Here is a 15,669-nt window from a genome sequence, read left to right on the forward strand (position 1 = left end):
TTACAGTAGGTATGGTGTTTGATGGATGCAACTCAGTATTCTTTTTCCTCCAAACACGACAAGTTGTGTTTCTACCAAGCAGTTCCAGTTTGGTTTCATCAGACCATAGGACATTCTCCCAAAACTCCTCTGGATCATCCAAATGCTCTCTAGCAAACTTCAGACGGGCCCGGACATGTACAGGCTTAAGCAGTGGGACACGTCTGGCACTGCAGGATCTGAGTCCATGGTGGCATAGTGTGTTACTTATGGTAGGCCTTGTTACATTGGTCCCAGCTCTCTGCAGTTCATTCACTAGGTCCCCCCGCGTGGTTCTGGGATTTTTGCTCACCGTTCTTGTGATCATTCTGACCCCACGGGGTGGGATTTTGCGTGGAGCACCAGATTGAGGGAGATTATCAGTGGTCTTGTATGTCTTCCATTTTCTAATTATTGCTCCCACAGTTGATTTCTTCACTCCAAGCTGGTTGGCTATTGCAGATTCAGTCTTCCCAGCCTGGTGCAGGGCTACAATTTTGTTTCTGGTGTCCTTTGACAGCTCTTTGGTCTTCACCATAGTGGAGTTTGGAGTCAGACTGTTTGAGGGTGTGCACAGGTGTCTTTTTATACTGATAACAAGTTTAAACAGGTGCCATTACTACAGGTAATGAGTGGAGGAAAGAGGAGACTCTTAAAGAAGAAGTTACAGGTCTGTGAGAGCCAGAAATCTTGATTGCTTGTTTCTGACCAAATACTTATTTTCCACCATAATATGCAAATAAAATGAAAAAAAACAGACAATGTGATTTTCTGGATTTTTTTTTCTCAGTTTGTCTCCCTTAGCGGAGGTCTACCTATGATGTAAATTACAGACGCCTCTCATCTTTTTAAGTGGTGGAACTTGCACTATTGCTGACTGAATAAATACTTTTTTGCCCCACTGTATACCCTCCGGTGCAAACTGTGTGCAATGGGGGGTGATTCATAAGTCTGCAGTCACACAGACTTATCCAGACAACCTCTTTATGTGTGTGCCAAAGACACAACATTTATAAGGATGAATACATTAAAATATGTTGTATGATAGCGGTCTATACCAACATGTCAGGCCATTGTACAAGTGAAGCTTCTAATGATCGTTTCTTTGAGGCAATGGTCCCTCCATTCTTTTTAGAAAAACTTATGCACATTTTCCAGGAAGATGCAGCAGTTTCTATGATCTTCAGTGTTGATCAGACATCTGGTCATTTACGTCCTTCTCAATGTTCTCATGATTCTAATTGGTATTATCTAGAACAGTGGTCCCCAACCTTTCTGACCTTGAGATCCACCTTCAGCTAAGAGAGAGGGTCGCGAGCCACATTCAAAACTGAGAGAGGGTTGAGAGCCACATCCAGCTCCCACCCCTTCAAAGTAGTGTCAACCAAAGCCCCCATTACAGGTATAATGATAACCAATGCTTTTCCACAGAAATCACTTCAAAGTAGTACACTGAGATCCAGGGGTTCTTACAATACCCCCATTCAGTATTCTCCCATCAAGGACTCCTAACACACTGTCACCTACAGCTTTGAGCACCTCCTCTAACAGGTACTACCATCCTCAAGCGTACCATACCTAAAACATCTCTAAACCCCCAAGACCAGTAAAATGCATCCAGATCTGCTCTTCTGTGCAGGGCTACTCACAAAATTCACCATTTTGAGATGTACTCTTCATACCTGTTTGCTAGACCTGGACCTACTACACCAAGCTGGCAAACAGTCGTGAGCCACAATTCATGGGACTTGCGAGCCACATGTGGCTCCCAAGCTACAGGTTGGGGACCCCTGATCTAGAAACATAGGTGGAACTTAAAGTGCACCTGTCACCTGTTTTGGCCACTATAAGATGTAGCCACCGCCTTTCAGGGCTAATCTGCAGCATATCTACGGTGAGGTCCGGTCGATGGGTGTCGCAGGTCCGGGTCCGGCGCCTCCCATCTTCTTGCGACGCTGACCTCCTGCTTGCTTTATCGCTCCCGACAGTGCTTTGCTCTGCTCTCAACAGGAGAGAAGTACGCCTTCGCTGAAGTGCGATGCCGGGAGCGATGAAGCGAGCAGGAGGACAGCGTCTCAAGGAGATGAGAGGCGCCGGACCCGGACCTGCGACACCCATCGGACCACAGCGGACCGCCCGAGTGAGTATAATAAAACTTATTTTTCTTATCCTGCAGGTCAGACTGGGGGCTTATGTACAGCATTATAGAATGCTGTAGATAAGCCCTGAAAGGCTGTGGCCATATCTTATAGCGGCAAAAAGAGATGACAGGTTCCCTTTAAAGCTACCTGTCGCCAATGCAAAATATGGTGTCTTCTTATGTGGCAGAGGGATCCTTGGCCGTTGGGCTTCCTCAGGCAAAAGTACAGAGGTGTGACTGCTTCTTCTTCAACCTCAAAAGCTACACCACTGCCTCGACAAAACGTAATACCCTTGTGATATGTAAGGTATTGTCACTCACCAATGTCATGTTCGTTGCGCTTAAAAACTGAATATTCAGGATAAAAAATATATCTGTCGATTTCAAACGTCTGGGTGACGTCTGACGTCTTGTTGAAGAATTGCTGTCCCAGAACCACTCTGATGCTTGTTTTCCGGGGGCTGAAGATGGAATAACAAAAAAAGACTTGAAATTATTCTCCGACAAATTGTATACATGGATCCTTTCAATTATTAGGATAATTAAATTATGCCACTAAAATATATGAAATTTCTTCATCGTTTGCCAGAACCAGTGAGGTCTAGGACACTGTACTACTGCAAAAATCTGAACAGGGTGAAACCTATGATGCAATCTCTATGATATGTACGTCAGGAGAGAGTCCCAAAATGTTCGAATTCTAGCATTTCTAAAAAATGTAGAAACCCCTTTTAAGGGAATCTGTCAGTAGAATTAACCATCCTAAGCCGTATATATGGGGATATAGGTCATAAGAAGCTGAATAAAACAATACCTTAATATCTGTGAACCAATGTCTTATTCCAGAGAAATCTATGGTTTTTCCTAATATGTAAGTGAGCTGTTAAGATCTATGGGCCGGACATAGATCTCCCTGTAAATTTCCCTCTAGAGCTTTTTTTTTTATATGAAAGAGGGCATTACCAGTGTGAGACACATAATGACTGACAGTCTTACAACAGAGCTGTGTGTGACTACAACTAACCCAGTACAGCAGAACTGATCTTTGTCTCATTACAAACACATTGGCAGCAATTATCCTCTCACAGTGCTGTCAGATCTACTGCAGATCTGTGCCTCCTTATAACCAAGAGTATACAACAGAGTTGAACCTTGTCTCATAACAGACTACTAACTGGCAGGTTGACCGGAGTCAGGCGAATCTATTACCGTCTTGGATCCTTGGCGCGACATCATCATAGTGGGGTGACACACAGATGACATCGCTCAAGACCAGCTAATCAAAAGCCAAGCGGGGACTCCTAGAATTTAAGAGATTCGCAATCCTCCAGACAACGGACCTGGCCCGATGGAACCGGAATCCCACAAATCAATATGCCGCTCTATATTTAAAAGCTCTAACAATTTTTTTCATTCAGCTATTTAGAGAATTTTCATCTCTTTTTCTGCTAAACAGGACTTCATTTTTATATTTGATATTTTTTGCGATATTGCGGGACAGAATAAGAATAGGCAAGGAAATACAAGCCAATTTTCACAACTTTTTATCGTCTCCATTTTTAGTTTGCTAAAATACATTTTAAATGTATTTTTAATTCCGTTGTGATCATTATTATATATAATATCATATATTTAGTTTTTTTGTTGTGGAGGAGGAAATTGCTGTTTAAACGATTACTTGATTTTTTTTTTTACACTTTTTTTTTTTAAATTATTTCACACATTGTGTTTCCCGTAACATCAAAAAAGACCTTTGAGAAACGTTTTAACATTAGAATATTTTTCTTTATTGCTGATGTTGGCATATTATTACTTATAAAGGAATCATGCCCCTGGTGCCCTTTATCAGTTAATATTGTCCTTACAGTCTCTCACAAGTAATAATGCCCTATGTGGACTCCAGTACAGCTGAGAGTGGTACTTGCCTGAGCATGTATGGCAAGGCCTTACGTGCCACGTGTGGCTCATTGACCACTGGTTGGGGACCCCTGCTCTACAGTAATATATTTAATGCAATACTAGGCCTTGGTGGATCCAATTCACTTGCAATACTAGACATAGCCCACTGACAAGAGAGGTACATTTTACAATGAACATAAATCCTGAGCACAGTAACGTCAAATATAACTTTTTTAAGAGAAATTTGCACTTTTGGAAGTTTTACTGGTAGATTATCCTAAATGCAAATTATCTGCCAGTGTATTGAGGAAATTGCTTTTTCTAGAGCCTGAATCAGTGCAGATAACAAAGACATTACCCGTCCTTGCTATACTCATTCCCTTTGCAGTTTTATCTACACACTTGGTCTCACACAGTCACTTTCAATTACATTAAAAACTATAAAGAGCTGAGGACCAGGAGGTATTATAGCAAGAAAAAGCAGTGGTTACTGGGGTTATTTAGGCTGCTGGTAGCCTAATAAAGAGTTTATTAAAAATATATATATTTTATATATATATACATATTTACAGTGAAAGAAATACGGTAATTATTTGATCCCTTGCTGATTTTGTGAGTTTGCCCACTGACAAAGACATGAACAGTCTATAATTTTAAGGGTAGGTTAATTTTAACATTGAGAGATAGAATATCAAAAATAAAATCCAGAAATGTGGGCAAGTACATATTCCACAGCATTTTATAACAAAAGTAAAACTGCGTTCTCATTTTTCTCAGAATACAGTTATTCTTTAGTTTTAGTGTGCCTATAGAAACATTGGGTTATGGTCCAGGTGTCCATCTACAGGTGCTTCGTTGACTTCATGCCACCACTCTAAGGCTATGTGCACACTGTGCGGATTCTGCTGTGGAATTTTCTGCGCAGTTTTAGTGCAGTTTTAGGCCATGTGCACACGATGCAGATTTGCAGCGTTTCCGCAGCGGATTTTACCGCGCAGAAACGTTGCATATCTGCATTGTGATGTACAGTACCTTTAAAATGAATGATAAAAAAAAAACGCCGTGCAGACGCTGCAGATTTTTCCGCGCGGTTTTCGTGCTGTACAAAATCCGCAGCATGTTACTTCTTTTGTGCGGTTTTCTATCTCCCCTGTCACCAAATCCGCAGGGGGAAGACCGCAATGGAAAACCGCACAAAAACCGCATGAAAACCACGTGAAAAATGGAAGAAATCCGCAGGAAAAATGCAGGTCATTTGACCTGCGGTTTTCTTCCATTCTGCACGGAAAAATCCGCAGGGCTCAAAACTCTGTCTGCACTCAGCCTTAGTGCAGATTTAGTGCAGTTTTTGTGCGGATATCCCCTGCAATTTTCACCTGCAGATTTCTATAATGGAGCAGGTGGAAAACTGCAGCAAAACCGCACAAAAGAAGTGACATGCTGCTTCTTTTAGGGTATGTGCACACGGTGCGGATTCTGCTGCGGTTCCGCAGCGTTTCTGCACCTGCTGCGTTGTACAGTACCTTTATTTCCTATGGAAATAAAAAAAAGGCTGTGCACATGCTGCGTTTTTTTTGCACGCGGTTTTGCTGCGGTTTACAAACCGCAGCATGTCAATTGTTTGGTGCAGAAACGCTGCAGTTTTACACCTCATCCATTATGAGGTGTAAAACCGCAGGGCAAAACCGCAGGCAAAACCGCAGGACTTTAGCCCTGCGGATTTATCTGCGGTTTTTACTACAAAATCGGCAGAACCAAAAAACTCTTTGTGCACATAGCCTTATTCTGCACCAAATCTGCGCAGAAAAATCTGCAGCATGTGCACAGCGTTTTTTGTTTTACATAGCCTTAAATAGTACTGTACATCACGTGCAGTTCTGCTGCAGTTCTGCAGGGCCAAATCTGCTGCAGAACTGCACAGAATCTGCACTGTGTGCACAGGGCCTAAAGGCTGTGTGCACACGCTGCGGATTAAGCTGCGGATCTGCAGCGGTTTTGCCTCTGGGGGTCCGCAGCAGATTTTGCTGCATTGTACAGTACCTTTATTTCCTATGGAAAAAAAAAAACGCTGTGCACATGCTGCGGATTTTTCCGCGCGGTTTTGCAGCGGTTTACAATCCGCAGCATGTCAATTCTTTTGTGCAGAACCGCTGCGGTTTCACACCTCATCCATTATGAGGTGTGAAACCGCAGGGCAAAACCGCAGGCAAATCCGCAGATCCACAGATGAAATCTGTGGATTTCACTACAAAATCCGCAGAGCCAAAAAACTCTGTGTGCACTTACCCAAAAAGGTTATCATGTTGCAGAAAAAGACACAATGAAAGCTGAATTGGAGGTCTATCCTCATCGATGAGTCCCGTGTTTGCGTAGGACACAATAAAAGCTTGAGGTTGGTCTAGAGACCACGTGCACAATGCCTCAAGTGAAAGTCACACTGGTTCTACTCCCAGGATTATGGTGTGGGGTGGCATAATGTACAATACATGGACACCTCTAGTCTTCATTCCAGGTACACTAACAGATCAGCGTTACATTAATTTGATTGTGGAACCAGTGATACTAATGTTTCTATAAAATGTTGTGGGAGCAATTTGTCAACATGATAACGCCATGCTACTTGGTCATGGTCATTTCTCTGTGAGCAGCCTGTGTGGCCGAAACATGTTCCCATGGCTTGCAGCATCTCCAGTCTTGTCTCCCATTGAGCACATTGTTGATTGGTAATTCCATAGGAGCTGTCAGCAGAGGATCTTGATGATTTTCCCAGGTGAATTCAATGCAACAGAACATTCCTCAGACAACAATTATGGTAATAACCTCACTGACAGCAACCAAGACTAAGTGCAAAGATTTCTGCACAACACTCATACTCCAATAAATTGAGATGTTTTAAAAACTTTGTTTCCAATTTTTCATTATTTCCATATCACTACCATATCTTTGTCCTGTGAATTCCGTAACTCCATGTCTTTTCATATTTGGTGTTGCAATTTCAGTATTGAAGTGTGAATATTTTGTTCATCTCTTCATATGTTCTTGTTCTGCAGGATCATCAAGATGAGGGTCAGAAGTGGTCTGGGGCACCGATATGTGTAAATGTGCTGTTATTGGATGATAAAGAAGAGGTGCATAGGCCTAGCTAGGCACAGAAAATGTCCTCAGCTGGCTGGAGGAGACACTAGTTCAAGCGGGCTAAGGAGAACCCCAAAAAAGTAGTTGTTCTGTTGTGCACTTTAGTTTATTAGATGGACTGATAAAAAGCAATGACCCGGATGGTACACCCCAGGGCTCAAGAGAGGTCCTCATGACTTAGGAGGTTTGCTAGACCAGAATGTTGGGTGATAAGGTGTTAAATGTGGGACGTGTTGGTTTGACAGGAATTTTGGGGGAGGAGTATAGGAACAACAAGGGTTTGTGGGCTTATCTGATTGGTGGAAAGGAGGGTTCCATTTGGGGATATAAAAGGAGGGGACATCCATGGGACATACACTTTGGTGGTGGCCTTTGTACACAAAGCATCCCAAAACTTATAGGACTATCATTTTAAAGATGGAAAGGGGTTTTTGTTCAGTTTGTCACAGCGATTGATGGAAAAAGACGGTGGTTTTTAAGCAGATTGTTTGCACTGAATGAAAGAGGAAACCCAGTGCAGGGTTGGATGATTCCCATGGGTTTCAAGAAGTGTAAGAGGGTCACTACTGGGCTAGGTCTCAACAGGAAGTTTTGGTATGTGCTATGCTCAGCCGGGAGGTCCCCAAGTCAATTCGATGCGGTTGGTTGTAGTGTGGAGGAGCCGTTTGTTGCGGTCAAAGAAAATGGTTTTGAACCTTCAATTGCCCCCTCCTTTCTGGTCATATTAATGTTGTTTTAATGTTATGTTTGTTTTGTTTAATAAATGAAGCTGTTGTGGCCATTTTATCCCACGTCATGCAGTGTTGTGTTTTTATTATTGGATAAGGGGTATAGGGACCATTTATGGTTCACACAAATGAAGGAAACTAATTCTTGACTTTTCCATCTCAAGACAAGTGTAACGCTATAATAGGGTAAATATCCGATCAATAAAAGAATGTTGGCATGGAGACACTATATTATTGGGTTTACATGTCATTTCCTAAGCATGCCCTCGTTTTCACAGACTATCTCTTCCCCCAAAAAATCAATTTTAAAACTATGCTCCACTTTTGCATATGAATGTGTCTGGAAGCTGAAGCTTATTGTTATTTTGCATAATAAGATTTTTGGGATTACTATTCCCATTTTGGATCATGGATCAGTAAATCATTGTACCTTTATGGCTTTAACTTAGGCTAGTTTCACACTAGCGTTTTGGAGCGCAGCGACGGCCTGCGCACGGCCGCCGCTAAGCCCCGTCCCTGCCGCGCCCTTGCCGGTAGCTCCGCCCACCGGTGCATGACGCTGCATGCGCCCTGCGTCCCCTATCTTTATCACAGGGGGCGCAGGCCGCGCGCAGTTTAGCGGCGCATGCGTCCTTTTGACGGTGCGCCGACCTGCGCCAAACGCAACCTGCTGCAGTTTGGTTGCGTCGGCGCACCGTCAAAAAGGCGCATGCGCCGCCAAACGCATACTGCGCACGGCCTGCGCCCCCTGTGATAAAGATAGGGGACGCAGGGCGCATGCAGCGTCATGCGCTGGTGGGCGGAGCTACCGACGGCCCGCGGCAGGGGCGGGACTTAGCGGCGGCCGTGCGCAGGCCGTCGCTGCGCTCCAAAACGCTAGTGTGAAACTAGCCTTAGGTGCATTTATAATGTTCTGTCTGTGTACATTTTTTCTTGTACCACCTTAGGTCTTGCTCACACATAGCGTTTTTGCTGCTTTTTTTCATACAGAAAACAAGCTACATTTTACAGTAGCAGAGAAATAAATGAAATTTCTGAAATCTCACTGTGTTTGTTTTAGCTGCAGTGTGCTTCTTTAAAACTGCAACCTGTCAATTATTTCAGCATTTTTGCTGCGTTAGTTTAACCATTCATACATAAAAAATGCATAAAAAAATAAAAAATGACCATAACGTACACAGCATTTACCCTGCCAACACTCTATGTTGTTAGCCTTATTACAGTTTTTCAGTAGTGGCGCCCTCCATATTTTTTTGCTGTTAGGAAGCTGGAGCTTGTCGTCGCAACAAAAAAAAACTTGTGTAAGAAATTTCAGGCAATCATCAAGTGAAGGTACTGTATATACATCTTTTATTTGAAGCATAGATGGGACCAGGCATACATAGGAAGAGTACATGCCTTTATTCACATCCATGATGGAGATTCCAATCCTCATCCATGACCAAATCCAAGACGGAGGCCCTGAGGAAGCGTAATATGACATGAAATGGCCTTAGGCCATGTCCTGTTTATTTTTATCCCCTGTCCTATCTATGGACTTAAATAAAAGAAGATTTACACATGAGAGGAAGCAGGATGGGACCTGTGCACTAGATGCCGAAGGTGGTGCCAACAAGTCACTCTGCGTTGACCAGGATATCTAGATAGAACGCTTGGATAGATAACTAAATCTTTGCCCCAGATGAATGATCTGTATTATCCCTGTAGGCTTTTGCACTATAGATGGAGTTACACTTTGGTTTACCAGTTTGCTAGACTGTAAGAAGACAAAACATCACAATGTACCTGTCCGCGAAGCAGTGGGCAGCCGAGACGACCCAGCAGGGCATTATGAGGCTGCCAGCACAAAATACATTGCCAATGTAAATTGCTGCCAACCACGGGTGAGAACCTGGAAGAGCTGACGTGCCACCAAGTATTCGTCCTCTTGCCATAACGCGTTTCTCGTGTTTTTTCCCACATTTAGGTTTTGTGACAGCTAATAAGGTAGTATCCTCATCTTCCATTACTATTCTCCTTGCTTTCTCAGCTATAAAATACAACACATGAAAGCTGTGGTTAGTGGATGTTTAAACACTATTTCAGTAATGGTTCTAAAGTTCTTTTTTTGAGTTCCAAATTTTAAAATATTGAATGCAGTGGCCGAAATACCAATTAGTATAGCCATTGAATAAAATAATCCCATTTTGTTGGCCTGCAGCCACCTCTAGGGGGAGCTCACCGCATACAGCATTATTTTTATTGCAGGTAGTGGGATCTGTATGCTGTGAATTATGGGATTTGGAGCTCTGCATCAGAAAATGGAGCCTAATCCCAGCTTAACGGTATATGGAATGAAAGCAATAGTAGGCCCAGGTTGAGATGTATAGGCTCTGAGTTGCATGCTGAAAGTAATCAGCAAACTGTGTGTGTGTCTGTCTATACACAATATACACAATATATGATTATTTCTACAAATTCACCTCTAGTGTATTTTTCAAGGTGGGGTTAAATAGCAATCATGTATAATTGTGGTCAATTGGATGATCATTTTTGACTGCATGTAGCTATATGTACTATATTTTGTTTTTGGTCCCACCCCACCAATGTCAACACCTACTGTAGCTGGATGTGCGTCCGAGGACACAATTTCAGCTGAAGTGTACAGCAGTTCAGGGACCCTGCGCAGCAAGACATGCCGCCGGTCAATCAGAGGCCGGCAGTTGACGTTGGCTTGCTAGTCGAGAGCAGTGCATGGCAGTGACACCATGCACTGCCCATGCTGGCACACTGAAATCAGCTACCAGCTACAGAAGAGGACGCCGTACATCGTCGGAGCAGAGAAAGGTAAGAAGAATCATTCATTATCTTATAGCTTGGAAAATAGAATGGACATTATAACACGGAGGGGCCCAGGATGGGGGTCATTATACAAGGAAGAGACACAGGATGGGGGATATTATACAAGGAATGGGCCCAGAATGTGAGATTATACCAGAATTGGGTTCAGGATGGGGGTCATTGCACTAGGACAGGGGCCAGGATGGGGGACATTATACCAGTAAGAGGCCCATGATGGGGGACATTACACCAGAACGGGGTCCATGATGCGAGACATTATACAAGGATTGGGGACATTATTACAGTATGTGACCCAGGACAGGGGACACTATACCAGGAGAGGTGCCAAGGATGGGGTCAATATACAAGGAAGGGGTCCAGGATGGGGGGTATTACACCAGAATGGGATCCAGGATGGGGGTCTTTACACTAGGACAGGGGCCAGGATGGGAGACATTATACCATTAAGAGGCCCAGGATGTTGGGACATTATACCAGGTAGGGGGCCATGATGGGAGACATTAAACAAGGATTGGGGACATTACTACAGTAAGGGGCCCAGGAAAGGTGACCCTATACCTGGAAAGGGGACATTATTACCGGAATGGGCTCAGGATAGGGGACATTATTCCAGGACAGGGTCCATGTAGGGGACGTTATAACAAGAAGGGAGACATTATAACAAGAAGAGGCCTAGGATGAGAGGCATTATTACAGGATAGGGCCAGGACGGGGGACATTATTACAGAAAGAGGTCAGGACTGGGAATATTATTACAGGGAGGGGACAGATTGGAGGGCATTATTACAGGAAGGTGCCATGATACACTATTACACGTATTGCAAATAAAAATGTCAGTTGCATGCTATATGCAAGGTAGTATCACACAATGGTGGTCTACCCGCAAATAAAGATACACACCAACTCCAAGGGAGATAGGAAGATGTAGGAGAAAAAAGGAGTTAAAAAGTTTCAATTTTTAATCAGTTTATAAAAATTGAAACTTTTTTACTTCATTTCACCAGTGTACTCCTTTTTTCTCCTACATCTTACTATTACACATATGTCTTTATAGGATCTAGAACACTACAAAGGCCCTTACATCTTCTGACCAATATGAAGATGGGAGCCCAGGTCTAAATTTTGCCCTGCGGTGCATAGGACTCTAGTTTCGCCACTGTTGGCAGGCCCTGGCTTTTCCCACCAAGGTCTTCTCTGACTTCCAGTTACTGTATACCAGGCAATAACCACTTGCCAGCTTTAGTTGTGTGCCATGCGTGTGCTGAGAGGGAGGTTTGGGGGAGACATTCGGATGCATGTGGCTTGTATTATTTACAAAAGCATGAACTTAGAAAGGCAAATTTAAGAATCTGCATACTGATCACTTACGGCATATAGATACTGAGCAATCCTCCCATGACACATGGTTCTGCTTCATAACATAGCACCAAGGGGCTTCGTCATTATCTGGGCTCCTAGAAAATAGTTATAAATATATATATAGTTAGCAAAATAAATGTTTTTCTGCCTGTGATGTGTTGTGCATAAAGAAGGAATTTCAACCTATGTGGAGAAGCAAATAGAATTATACCTTCTCCTGCGTTATTTTACTCCAGGATTTCTCACATTCACATTGCCCTGCACCTTATATTATCTCTGCTGTTCATAAACTATTTATGTGCTACACTATTCTATTTTTAAAGATTGCCCTGACTGTACTCCAATATTCAGCAACTTGAAAAATTCTGCAATCAAGTACTGACTAAAACTCTTCTTGTATCCATCCCCTGACGGGGCAGTACTCTGACGATTAGTACTTTACTTGTATCCATCACTTGACTGATACTTTTTTTTTCTTATATCCATCCTCTGATGGGTATTCGTATCTACATCTGTTACTTTTCTTGTATCCAATCCCTGGTGGGGTATTTTTCTTGTAGTCATCACCTGACTTGTACAATTCTTGTAATCATCCTCTGACGAGTACTATATACATGTGACTGTTACTTTTCTTGTATCCATCCCCTGACTGGTACTTGTATGTAACCAGTGATTGGTATTTTTCTATTTCTTATCACCTGATCAGCATTCTTCTTGAATCAATCACCTGACTAGTACTTTTCTTGTATCCATCCTGTGATGGATACTTATATCTAAATATGACAAGTTACTTTTCTTGTATCTGTTCCCTGAGCAGTGCTGTTCTTGTATCCATCTCCTGACTGGTTTTCTTCTTGTATCCATCTCCTGACTGGTTCTCTTCTTGGATCCGTCTCCTGATTGGTTCTCTTCTTGGATCCATCTCCTGACTGGCTGTCTTCTTGGATCCATCTCCTGACTTGTTCTCTTCTTGGATCCATCTCCTGACTGGTTCTCTTCTTGGATCCATCTCCTGACTGGTTCTCTTCTTGGATCCATCTCCTGACTGGTTCTCTTCTTGGATCCATCTCCTGACTAGTTCTCTTTTTGGATCCATTTCCTGACTGGTTCTCTTCTTGGATCCATCTCCAGACTGGTTCTCTTCTTGGATCCATTTCCTGACTGGTTCTCTTTTTGGATCCATCTCCTGACTGGTTCTCTTCTTGGATCCATCTCCTGACTGGTGCTCTTGTTGTATTCATCTCTTGAATGGTTATCTTCTTGTGTCCATCTCCTGACTGGTACTCTTCTTGCATACATCCTTTGATGTATTTTATGTTTTAAAAGAGTCATGTTGGCGATGCTAGAACCATGCAGTCATGGAGACATAGCTCTTATATCTGACAGCCCTCTGAGCGCAATTTTGCCACAGTGGTACAGATATAAAAAGGAAGAATGGGTGTGTTATCAGCGATGACTTCATGACTATGTACAGTTCTACCACCGCCCCCATGACTCCAGGTATTGAATATACACACCTCGGGCTGATGTTAAAGTAATTTCTCTTCCACAGTAGCAAATAGATTATTTTTACCAAGTGTGTGTCATATATTTTAGCAGAAAAAAAATAAAGATGATAACAGGTAGCCCTTTAAAATATTCTGTGCAGTCATTCCAATGTCGTTTTATCAGTTTTGTTTTTCTGGCCAGAAATTAATTAGTGTATAGTTACTTTAAGAAACATTAATGTGTGTTCCAAAATTCTTTTTCTGCATTATAATTAGTATACTAATTAAAACAGGAGCATGAGATTCTCCAGTGTCTATTAAATTCCAGCGTAAAATCTTTAAAATAAACCTTTGACACGTTTGTTCACTGGCTCACAGGTTACCACTATAGGGCAGACCTGCAGTGCTTAAATTAGCATTATTAAACAGCTGAGTCAATTAATACATGCAAATAATTATGCAGCATACTGTATATGATGGATTTCCGTGTCATATTTAATATGCCGGCGAGCCTTGGGAAAGTTAGGTAGGTTGCATCATACTGCCACCTTCTGGCTATTGCTGGTAAAGTTCACCCAGAAGAGACAGCAACTCAAACATAGTAGTAACCATAAGTGTAAGCAAAATATAGTTTACAAATGTATCACAACTGGTTGCCTACGGTGAGACACAGCACAGCTGTCAGGGCAGTAAAAGTTTACTAACTGATTGACATGCTGCCATCTATCTGCTTGATATGCGGAGTATGCTGCCGTATCAGACTTATTCTTCCAATGCTCCACGTAGATGATATCTTCATATTTCAGTTTCTGATAGATAATAGTACATTTTTTTTACTTCACGCAGAGAGATCTATCTATATAATTAGAGACTTTGATTTTAATGGGAAAGACATTGAAATGATGCGACTGAACCTTGCGGCGACCCGTTGACACTTAACCCGCATTTCGATTATCTGCATCTCTACGTACACTTACATTGGATGTGTGGATGACATGCGCTAGACAAAATGCTAACAGCTGGCTGCAATGACTGAGCGTAGTGCTATCGTGCCCTTAGATACCATGATTAATAACGGCTCCAGCATCTATGTCTATTAGGCTTCTTTCACACGTCAGTGTCTCCGGTACGTGTAGTGACAGTTTTCACACGTACCGGAGACACGTACACATGCAGACCCATTCAAATGAATGGGTCTGTGCACATGTCAGTGTGATTCCATGGACCGTATGTCCATGGGCAAAACACGTTGACATGTCCGCTTTTTTACCAGCAGCACGGATGGCAAAACGTCCTGCACACATGCACACGGAGAGCACACATTGATGTCCTCCATGTGACACGCATCGACACCGGGGAAGAAGCGCTACAGTAAGCGCTGTTCCCCGGCGGCAGGTGCTGAAGATGGCAGAGCAGGGGAGAATGATAAGAGCGTCTTCAGCACCTGCCGCCGGGGAACAGTACTTCCTGTAGCGGCAATGTGGTACTGATGCGGCAAAAGATTGCCACACGTGTGACGAACACACGGACACGGAAATCTCTGGTACCGGTTTCTCCAGTACTGGAAATATCAGGACGTGTGAAAGAGGCCTTAGACAGAGGGGGTTGGCTTCCTCTGTCAGCTCATTCCTTTTGCGATTTGGGTAAAGTATTTCACTGTTGTGTATAGACGATCAGCCTCAAACAGTTTTAGATGCCCTTGTAAAAATAAAAAAAAAAATGTACACATACTGTATTTTTCGGACTATAAGACGCACTTTTCCCCCCAAAGTTTGGGAATGCGCCTCATACTCCGAGTGTACTTACCAGGAGTGTAGCGGCAGGAGTTGGGCGATTCTGCCGACCCTGGTCTGGAAAGAGGGGGTGTTTGGTTGTCTGACGCTGCAGGGCGATGATCTGACTTCCATACCAGGCTGGTGCAGCAGTATTTGGCGGTGCTCGGCGGTGCAGGGTGCGGTGATCTCGGTGCCGAGATCTTAATCTGCGCATAAGCCACCTCTGGCCCCCATTTTCCGGGAGGCCACCGCATTGCAGCAATGGATGTGTGGGGGCTCCGGGCTGT

The 15,669-nt window shown here is 43.1% G+C and overlaps 1 protein-coding gene across 1 annotated transcript in view; it reads right to left on the minus strand.

The window, feature by feature from the left end:
• The window catches only part of HGFAC (HGF activator), a 122,856-nt gene that overhangs the window by 12,495 nt on the left and 94,692 nt on the right, over positions 1 to 15,669 (minus strand). Inside the window, exons 9-11 of the mRNA XM_073574566.1 lie at positions 12,130 to 12,215; positions 9,706 to 9,949; positions 2,480 to 2,619 (exon numbers count right to left, since the gene is read on the minus strand). Coding sequence (XP_073430667.1) covers positions 2,480 to 2,619; positions 9,706 to 9,949; positions 12,130 to 12,215 — 470 coding nt within the window. The remainder of the gene's footprint in view (positions 1 to 2,479; positions 2,620 to 9,705; positions 9,950 to 12,129; positions 12,216 to 15,669) is intronic.

Source organism: Dendrobates tinctorius, unplaced genomic scaffold (assembly GCF_039654945.1).
Source record: "Dendrobates tinctorius isolate UK_male_01 unplaced genomic scaffold, ASM3965494v1 ptg000039l, whole genome shotgun sequence".
NCBI lineage: Eukaryota > Metazoa > Chordata > Amphibia > Anura > Dendrobatidae > Dendrobates > Dendrobates tinctorius.